This window comes from Oryza brachyantha, chromosome 4 (genome assembly GCF_000231095.2).
Source record: "Oryza brachyantha chromosome 4, ObraRS2, whole genome shotgun sequence".
NCBI lineage: Eukaryota > Viridiplantae > Streptophyta > Magnoliopsida > Poales > Poaceae > Oryza > Oryza brachyantha.
Window position 1 is genome coordinate 19,087,359 of NC_023166.2, and position 11,009 is coordinate 19,098,367.

The window sequence follows — 11,009 nt, forward strand, 5'->3', positions numbered from 1 at the left end:
AATTACGTTGTAGATCCAATCATGGAAGCAGATTGTAAAAACGGTGTAAATAACTTCCTAAGAAAACAAAATGTACGCCCTGATGGCGTGATTAGCTGCAGACAAAAAAAAAACACAGCTCGCTCCCCCTACAAATACCACAGGGCAGCGTGAAAAAACGCACGGCCACGCCACGCCACCGAGGGACACGACGCGCGCGCGCCAGCCGTGCGCTCGATCGTGAGCCAGCCGCCATGTCGACGGAGGCGCTCCTCGCCGGCGGCGGCGGCGGCGGCGAGGGGAGGCGGCGCGTGAGCATCGACGACGCGCTGGCGTGGCACGCGGGGGAGTTCGGGCGGTGGCAGCTGCGGCACTTCGTGCTGGTGTCGTCGGCGTGGCTGCTGGAGGCGCTTCACACCATGGTCATCATCTTCGCCGACCGGGAGCCGGCCATGGTGTGCGCCGCGGGGGACGGCCGGTGCGGCGACCGCTGCGCGGGGCCCGCCGCGGGGTGGGAGTGGGCCGGCGGGCACGCCTCGTCGACGGTGGCCGAGTGGGGGCTCGTCTGCGGGGAGCGCTACAAGGTCGGCCTCGTCCAGGCCATCTTCTTCGCCGGATGCATGATTGGTCAGTGCCTCAAATTCTCTCGCGCAGACGCTTTCTTTTCCATAATTTTCCCCATCGTGTTAGCTCTGACGAACTAGGCAACGCAGTGACATAATATTAGGATTATGATTAGACCAAAACCATAATCATGGCATTCGTGGGTAGTAGAATTCAGACTTAAGATAGAGATAGCAGTACTCGTAACTGTGGCGGATAACGCCAGCAAAAATAGGTTTTCAAATCAGATCGACGATGTTGAATTGCAGAATTTCGTGGTGGTGCATTTCCAGCCCGGAATTGTACGTGTGGCTCCAGCTAGTTTGGTTGCTTCCGGCCGCACGTGGGAAGCTAGCCAAGCCGTGCAGTTCATTGTCCCGTCCGTTCAATTTCTACTACTCCGATTTACAGCTGAATAATTGCCTTATACTGGGCATTCGACATCACACACTATTGAAACCAGCTACCAGATAAATCACACATTTAGACTAGTTAACCAAGTTCAAAATTGGTTGCCATTTACATGAGCAAGTAATAATATCTCCGATTCGCCGTTATCATGGAAGGAAATTACTGAGCCCCCCTCTAAAAACATTATCTACTCCACACTGCACGTTACGACACCATGAGCGCCGTGTCGATGCCTCTCTTATCTTTAATTTGCATGTGCAGCTGCTGGCGGCTGGGAGATTAATTAATTTATTACGATAAGCGTATCACGATAGTTCAGTGCACATTCAGCTTTTGTTTGACTCCTGTACCATCTTTTGTTACCTACTATATTTAAAATTCTGAAATCTCTGGATCGATTGCACGCAGTACGCTGCTTGCTTTGCCGGCTGTCGCTACAAGCGTGGCTGCTTGAATTGTCGTTAGGCGGTTCAGTACTGTTAACCTAGTGTCGATTGATCAGGTCACTTAATTAATTACGTTATCTCACGGTGCTCGATGTAAAAGCTACCTATCTAGTTCGGCCAATCTGATCTAAAGCACGTGGGAAAAGGCCGGATACAGATCGTCTATCAGGAATTTTCTTTTTTTTTTTGTCACCACATATATAGCTAGTGACCTATCGTTTGATGCATTGCTAGCTGCTTTTTTTTTCAAGCCTTTTTTTTTTCATGGATTGGCTGGAACAAGATATACTTTGGTATCTTTTGACTGTTCCTAGCATCTCGCTGCCTGGCACCGGTATCTTTCGAATTTTGGATGTGGACTGGAAGCCAAGTGCTGTAAGGCCTTTTCAACTTCAAAACGTGATAATGGTGAGTACATAATGACCAAAATAATTTAAACTTGTGGAATCCTGATAGTGACGATTAGCTTACCCGACCAAAGGGCTGTTTAGATGGGGAGCCTCATGTCACATCGGATGTTTGACTATTAATTTAAAGTATTAAACATAGACTAATAAAAAATTAATTTTATAAATGAGAGCTAATCCACGAGATAATTTTTTTTAGCCTAATTAATCCATAATTAGCAATATTTACTGTAGCACCACATAGGCTAATCATGAATTAATTAGGATCATTAAATTCGTCTCACGAATTAGCTCAAGATTATGGATAGGTTTTATTAATAGACTACGTTTACTATTTACAATAAGTATTTAAACATGCGATGTGACTAGGGGCTAAACTTTAGCACATAGAAACGAACACCCCTAGTTAGTTCGCGTGTTGCCGACATGTACAATCATGTGCCGATGTGCGGCGAGCAGATTGATTTGCTTACCGGTCAAGCTCGCCGGTGCTGGTGGGCCATATGGGCCTAAAATTTAGAAACTTTTAAAGCGATTGTGTAGGCTATGGCTGGAAAGGGCCTAGTATCTGACACAACTGATGGGCCGTTTCGTTTCCTTTTTGATTTGATGATATTTTTTTTCAGATTTGCTATTTTAATAGCTTGAAATTTTTTAATCTATCAATCAAATGTTTTGTATATTGGATTTGCTCGAAGATTTTGTACTTATTGTCCACATGCTAATTTGAACTCTCTTTATTACCATATGATTTTAATCTAGCGTCTCATAAAATCGATTGATGGATTCAATTTTTTCAAATAATGGACTAACAGGTGGCTTTTTTTGGGTGTGTTGTGTTGGCTTGTCAGGCGCCGGCGTGTTCGGGCACCTCTCGGACTCGTTCCTCGGGCGGAAGGGCTCGCTGCAGGTGGTCTGCGTCCTCAATGGCGTCTTCGGCGTCCTCACCGCGTTTGCTCCAAACTACTGGGCGTACGCCGCGCTGCGGCTCCTCACCGGCTTCAGCGCCGGCAGCGTCGGGCTCTGCTCCTTCGTCCTCGCCACCGAGCCCGTCGGCCCCTCCCGCCGCGGCGCCGCGGGGATGTCCACCTTCTACTTCTTCTCCGGCGGCATCGCCGCGCTCTCCGGCATCGCGGCGCTGTTCCCGTCGTCGTGGAGGGCGCTCTACGTGGTGACGTCCATCCCTTCGCTCGTGTTCGTCGTCGCCGTGCTGCCGTTCGTCTCGGAGTCCCCCAGGTGGTACCTCGTCCGCCGGCGTGCCGGCGACGCGCTGCGCGTCGTGCGTGCCATCGCGTCCTGCAACGGGAGGAGCATCCCGGTCGACGTCACCCTCAAGCTCGACGATGAGGGAGACGACGACGCCGGCGGCGGCGGCAAGGAAGTCGACTCGTCGGCGTCGGCGTCGGGATCCATCATCGACGTGTTCCGGTCGCGGACGACCAGGTTCCGCCTGGTGCTCTCGGTGGTGATCAATCTCCTCGCCTCGGTGGTGTACTACGGCCTCAGCCTCAACGTCGTCAACCTCAAGACCAACCTCTACATCAGCGTGCTGGTGAACTCGCTCGCCGAGATGCCCGCCTACCTGCTCACCGCGCTGCTCCTCGACCGCTTCGGCCGGAAGCCGCTCGCCATCGGCACCATGCTTCTCAGTGGCATCTTCTGCAGCGCCGGCAGCTTCATCGCCGGAGCCGGTGCCATGAGGTAATTATTCATCCAAGCAAATTCAGATCATTCATTGGTGCTCACCGCTCAACCATTCCATGAAAACGGACGCTGGAGTGCAGGGTGGCGAGGTTGGCGTGCGGGGTGGTGGGGATCTTCGGCATGGCGGCGACGTACAACCTGCTGTTCATCTACACGGCGGAGCTGTTCCCGACGGCGGTGCGGAACGCGGCGCTGGGGTGCACGTCGCAGGCGTCCCAGATGGGGGCCATACTGGCGCCGCTGGTGGTGGTGCTCGGGGAACGCGTGCCGTTCGCGCTGTTCGGCGTGTCGGGCCTCATCGGCGGGTTCCTGGTGTTCTGCCTGCCGGAGACGATGAACAAGCCCATGTATGACACCATGGCCGGCCTCGAGGAAGGGGAGAAGAGCCTCCTGAAATGATTAAACTCAAATCTTGATACTACTGTACAAGAGTTGATAGAACAAGTGATTGATTCTTCTCGAAATTGGCGGGAGTTCTACGCGGTGATCGCGCGTGCAACCGGCACAAATCTTGGCCCGTTTTCCACTTGAAACACCGTGTTTGGGCTGGGCTTTCGTGACAGTAAAGACTTACTCGCTCAGTCTAAAATAAATAAATCTATTACAATAAAGCACAGTGACACCACAGCTAGTCTAGTAGTACTCGCTCCGAATTATTTGTTGACGTCGTCGGCTTTTTAATCACCGTTTCACCGCTCGTCTTATTCAGAAAAAATATATATTTATTGGCTATTTTATTATTATTTGATTTATTATAAAAGAAACTTTAAGTATGATTTATAATTTTATATATTTGGAAAAAAATTTTAAATAAAATAAAGGGTCAAACATAAATAAAAAAATCAACGACGTAAAAAAAAGAGTACTAAACAGTACAGCTACAGCTATTTTCTTTCGGAATCCTGACCACACTTTGCTGTGGTGCTATGTTCTCGTTTTAATTTTTCTCTCTCTCTCGTACAGGAGCTAGTAATAAAAACGCTGAACCAATCAGCCTCCATCAAACGTACTACTCCTACTACACGTACGTACCTGATCGAAATTCATTGTCGTATGAATGAGTAGTTAATTGTGCCACCAGCCGTATTTACTCGTGAAACAAGCAGGAGCAGAGCCGCTGTTGGCTGCACCAGTACAAGGACTATAAAGCGCCGTCTACTCCTTGAGAATAACTGCGTATACACCACTTCATGTCTTGGATCTGCAACGGCAACGATAGCTGATAGCCTGAAATGTGCATCAAAATTCATGTCCTACGGGACGCTGAAGATATCAGGTCATTCACAGTATATGTAACCCCGTCGAGGAGTCTCAGTACGCCGGTTGAAAAGTTGTTTTTCTCACCGTGCAAGTATCTCAAGTAGTAGCTTCAGATATAGATGTCAGTCCTCCATATTTTACATTTAAATCCTTTTAGTTTTTTAATTGGCATATAAATCTTTAAAATAATCGTAATGACCCAAACAATCACATAATTTTTTTAAATAAACTCTCCCCCATCCTACGGATCTGGGGGCGCACCTCCTCCTCCTCCGCCGACGCAGCGTCGGCGGCGAGCGGGGGTCCGCGCGGAGGCAGCGACCGGCGGCGACGGCCAACGTCCGTGGCAGCCGGTGGTACGCAGGGCATCACGGGTCGAGGACGGCGGCGCTCGGGGAGGTGCGGAGCGACGGGGGTCCACGCAGCGGCGGCGAACGTCGAGGTGGCGACCGGCCGCGGCAAACGTAGAGGCGTCCCTCGTCCTTCTCCTCCCGGACGGCGACGCCGTCCTCTTCCTACTCCGCTGGCCCCATCCTTTCGCCGGCGCCGACCAACACCGACGCCCCCTCCATCTCTCTCCGTCGGCGTAGGCCCCTCCATCTCCAGCGCTCTCGAAGCCACGACCACACTGCGTAGCTTGGGCGTCACTCCGCCGAGTTCGAGACAGAGGTGCGCGCGTCTCCACCGAGATACAATGTACTTCTGCGGGGCGACACGAACGTGGGCCCATATGTATTGTAGCCGACGTGGCGGGCTGAGGGCACTTGGCACGTCGACGCAAATGCCCTCAGGAGGTCAGTGACCGCGTGATGAGAAGCAAGAAATGGAAGCAACGAATGGCCATTGCCCTTGGACCCCCGGCCATGATTCATGAACCTCTCCTTGTTTCTATGGCCTTTGGCCAACGCCATTGCCGTGGGAGTGAGAGTTTAAGTGCAAGTTGTACTGTGTCTGTACCCGGTGCGATGTGACGTGAGCCGGGTCGTAATAATTTCGCACGCCTGACACAGAAGCCATCATCTCAACACACATCATCATACACGCCATGCCAAGCTTGTCACGTCACGGCCAACACGATGCTGCCAAGGGGCTAGCCACTAGCCATAACCATCACGTGTTTTTTTATCTCATAGGTTCACTTCCTGTTACATGTGAAGTCTTGTAGCAGTATTCCTAAATTATCGAATTTTTAAACACCTAAATAAAGCATTAAACGTAGATGAATCAAAAAACTAATTGCACAGTTACGAAAGAAATCTTGAGACGAATCTTTTAAGCCTAATTAGCACATGATTAGCCATAAGTGCTACAGTAACCAAGATGTGCTAACGACGGATTAATTAAGCTCAAAAGATTCGTCTCACGGTTTCCAGTCTAGCCGTGAAATTCGTTTTTTCGTTCGTGTCCGAAAACTCGTTCCGACATCCGGTCAAATATTTAACGTGACACTTCTCCCAAAAATTTTCTGAATCTAAACACCACCTTAAGGTTTATTTATAATTAGTTAAGTGTTTAAATATCTGAGGTAACATGTCTAAACACCCCTATACTTTAGTCCATTGTTCCATCAGATGTTTGGACACTTATTATAAATATTAAATAATAGACTATTAATAAAACTCATCCATAATTTTGGACTAAGAGGTTGTTTAGGGGTTGTTTAGATGGGGCTAAACTTTTTAGCCCCATGTCACATCGGATGTTTGGACACTAATTTAAAGTATTAGACATGGACTAATAAAAAACTAATTTCATAAATGAGTGGTAATCCACGAGACGATTTTTTAAGCCTAATTAATCCATAATTAGAGCATATTTACTGTAGCATCACATAGACTAATCATGGATTAATTAGGCTCAACGAATTCGTCTTACAAATTAGCCCAAGATTATGGATGGTTTTTATTAATAGTATATGTTACTAAAGTTTAGCCCCTTGTCCCAAACACCCCCTTGATAGGGCTAAACTTTTTAGCTCTATGTCATATCGGATGTTTAGACACTAATTTGAAGTATTAAACATAGACTAATAAAAAAACTAATTTCATAAATGAGTGCTAATCCGCTAGACGAATTTTTTAAGCCTAATTAATCCATAATTAGAGCATATTTACTGTAGCATTACATATGCTAATCGTGGATTAATTAGGCTCACTAGATTCGTCTCGTAAATTAGTCCAAGATTATGCATGGGTTTATTTATAGAATACGTTTACTATTTATAATAAGCGTTTAAATATTCAATGGGACAAGAGACTAAAAATAAGTCGCTTGTCTCAAAAACCACCTAATTCGTGAGATGCGCTAATTATGGATTAATTAGGCTTTAAAAAATGTGTCACATGAATTAGCTCTCATTTCTATAATTATATTAGTTTTATAATTAGTCTACGTTTAATATTTATAATAAGTGTCCATACATCCGATGTGACATGAGGCTAAAAAGTTTAGCCCCATCTAAACAACCCCGTTCATTTTTAAAAAATTTTGGGAGAGAGGTCACATCATATCGATGCATACGATCACACATTTGAAGTATTAAACGTAGTCCAATTACAAAACAAATTTTAGATTTCGCCGAAAAACCGCTAGACAAATGTTGAGTCTAATTAATCCGTCATTACCACATGTTGGTTACTATAGCACTTACGGCTAATCATGTAATTAGGCTTAAAAGATTTGTCACACGATTTCCCTATAACTTTATAATTACTTATAGTGTTCATGTATATTTAATGTTTTATTTAGTTGTTTAATGATTCGATGTGATATTTTTAGAAAACCGTTTTTTTAACTAAACTTGGCCTAATTGTATAGGTGCCTCGGGTCATGCACTATGCTTCAACTTGGCGGATGGATCTAGCCCACACCAGGTCGGAGTCGGCGTGCCAAATCGCCCTGCACCGCGTCCTCGCTGAGGCATGCGTGTCTTGCAAAATCCACAGTAGCATTGTCAAAAAGAGAGTGAAGAGAGAGAAGCGCCGTACCCGCCAAGGTCGACATTGCGGCAAACGTCGCCCACCGTCCGTCGAGGTCGCTCCGTCGCCGCCGCTCGTGCTGGAGCCGCCGTGGTCGCCCACTGCCCATCGAGGTCGCCCGCCGCCCACGTTGGAGCCACGAAGGTCGGCCATCGCTGCGGAGGTCTCCCTGTCGCCGCCGCCCGCATTGGAGCCGCCGAGGTCGCCTCGTCGACGCGGCCCGCACTAGACCCGATGAGGTCGACGCTGGATCCGCTGCCGCCAGGGAGAGGGGAGAGAGATGGGGACGGCGGAGGAGGAGTGGGACGCGGGAGCAACCATCGCCTGAGAGAGGAGTTTGCCGAAGATGGTAGGTAGGTGGTGCTGTGGTGGGGACTGAGCAGGTGGGGGCTTGGGAGGATGGACATAATGCAATACTTTTTATTTGGTAAGGGTTTTAAATGCATAAATTTGTATATATTTTAAATAAAAAATTAAAACAAGGGTATATCTGAAAATAGCTGGGACTGACATAAAAAAAATTAATGAACTACTCTAGCGGAGTAGCTTGCATAGTGCATGTCGATACCGTGAGTACTGTGCTCCACTGTACAGGAGATGGGAAGCGCTGCGCGGAGTTGTGAGATGCAGGCCGAAGCGTGCACGAACGACGTTGTCACCGGTCGCTGTCGAGCAGCGCGTGCAGCCATCGAGCTCGTGTACTGAACCGGATGCGTCACGAGTGCAATACGACAAACGGAGCTACTACTCATTTGTTTGTAAAATATAGCTGAGCGTTCATCCATCGTCCTATGAGCATCCCAACACCTAATCTGTCAGAATAACTAATCTGTCAGAATGAAGAGTATAAATTGAGCTCCAACGTTATCGTATCATCTATTTTTAGATGTTATCTATATTAGGAGAAAACCTTCATATTTGGATAATCTCTCTTCATCCTTCAAAGAGATACAGAGGATATCAGGTATAGATGATCTAGTGGAATATATAAAGATATAAAGGGTGAAAGTAGTTCAGATGATCATCTAAATAAAAATATGGATTTCTAAATTTAAATGAGTTGTTAGGATACTTTAAGACTATGTTCAGCTCCTAAAAATTTATAAAACAGATATCACATCGACTTGTGACATCGGTGGTTTGCAGTAAACACACCGAACATGTAGAAGATACGAGTTTTTTCCCTCTCTCCTTCACCTCTGCTTAAATCCGATGTGGATCTTTAGAATCACTCGGTTAAGATATATGACTGTGAATGGCCTTATCACCTGTAGATGAGTCCAATCCTATATATCAACCATCGCAAATTCACAATGCATGAACAGGACTACAAGTATCCCCACGGACCATTGATGATCTCAAAAACTGCAATGGCGATATCTCGCGTTTGCGTCGACTGGATGGCCTATTTATACCATATACACAGTGACAGTAGTACTGTGAAATGCACGGTTACTGTACGGACAGGAGTATAATACGGTGACCGTATATGTACGTACGAGTACATTCATTTGTGATACGGCTGGTACCCCATTCGCCTGTACTACCAACAACGGCACTATTTTTAAATTTGAAACAAAAATCTTTGTCTTGAGCCTGACAGCTGCCTGTGGGCCTGGACACTTGGAGAGGTCGCGTTTTTCACTTGGAAAAGTTGCGGATTGAAAAGATGAGTCCAAACTCCGAGAACTTTTGCTTTTCCTGGGACGGGAGAGTACTGGAGTAAAAAAAAAAGAGAAAAGCATTATTATTGCAGGTTCAGTGGGTGATGTCACTATTCTCTGCTGTAAAGGACCTTGGCCCAACATGACAGCAAAATATCTTTACTACTAGAATTGCTTTAACTGCGTAAAGGACTGAAATGGAGACCTGACAAGTGCGTAATGTTTTTTATTAGTGCATGAAACAAATCAACTCATACAGCTCCGGTGTCGCAACGACCATTCTGCGCTGTCATGACAAGCTCCTACACTTTTCGTGTGTGTTTGGTTAGCTAGATTTTCCTGGATGGAAAATGACCGTCCAGTTTTTTTTATGTTTTTGGTTTACGGACGAAACTGGATAGGGTGGCACAGGAGAGAAATATTTCATAAAGATGCTGGATGGGTGTATCCGGCCAAATTGACTGCATGAGCTCATCCACCTTCACTAACGATATTCATTAGTAATTGTTTAGTGATAATTAGCATGTTTTGTTATTAATTAGTAATTAACAAGTTTAAATTAATGTTAATTAATGATGAGAGATGTATTTCATTATTAATTTATACTAATTAGGATAATATTTATGTTGATTAATTAATATTATTATTTATTAGTAATTAAATATGCTCATCCCATCCATTTTTATCCATCCAACCAAACAAAATATTAGATCGTCCCATCCATACAAATCAAACATAAATCTAGATCACGATATCCCTAAAAATATGAAAGGCCATATACTATCCCACCTTGAGCACCAACCAAACGTACCCTTCGTTTACTGCCAGCAGTGGAGATAAAGATCGGTAGTAGAGGAGAGGGAACCGGACAGAAACAAGAAGAGGGCTGCAGCGTTCAGTTTGTAAATTTTTTTTGCAAAAACATCACATCACATTTTTAACACGTGTTTGAAGTACTAAACGTAGTCTAATTACAAAACAAATTTCAGATTTCGTTTGGAAACCGCGAGACGAATCTTTTGAGCTAATTAATCTATCATTAGCACATGTTGAGCACTTATTGCTAATCACATTCGCATTAGGCTCAAAAGATTCGTCTCGCGATTTTTCCCGTAACTGTGTAATTAGTTTTAATGTTCATGTATATTTAATGCTTCATTTAGGTGTTAAAAATTCGATGTGATGTTTTTGGTAACTAAACAGGGCCTAAGAGTTATTATGCATGTATATAGAAAGATATAGTGACAGTGGTAAACATGAACAGGCTAATAACATGATAAATATCACCAAGTAACCTGTTTAACACTTAAGCGGCGAGGTTTCCATCTAGTGGAACCAATGATGCCACGTTCGGTAGGGGGCATAATTTTTTTAAGGCTTTGCACAAAAACGTAGTAATAGATTAGTATTTGATTAAGTAATTATTAATTATTAAAAATAATATAAAGTAGATTGATATGATTTTTAAAACAACTTTTTTATAGAATTTTTTTTAAAAAATATACCGTTTAGTATTTCGAGAAAAGTGCACGTAGAAAACGAGTGGAGCTTAGATAA

The 11,009-nt window shown here is 45.3% G+C and overlaps 1 protein-coding gene across 1 annotated transcript; it reads left to right on the top strand.

Annotated features, from left to right (window-relative positions):
- Nucleotides 1-118: 118 nt before the first annotated feature.
- LOC102701817 (organic cation/carnitine transporter 4) lies at nt 119-4,235 on the top strand. The gene is made up of 3 exons (XM_015836101.2): nt 119-606; nt 2,698-3,547; nt 3,631-4,235. Exons 1-3 carry the CDS (start codon nt 234-236, stop codon nt 3,947-3,949), a joined length of 1,542 nt encoding a protein of 513 aa, XP_015691587.2. The 5' UTR covers nt 119-233; the 3' UTR covers nt 3,950-4,235.
- The last annotated feature ends 6,774 nt before the right edge of the window (nt 4,236-11,009 follow it).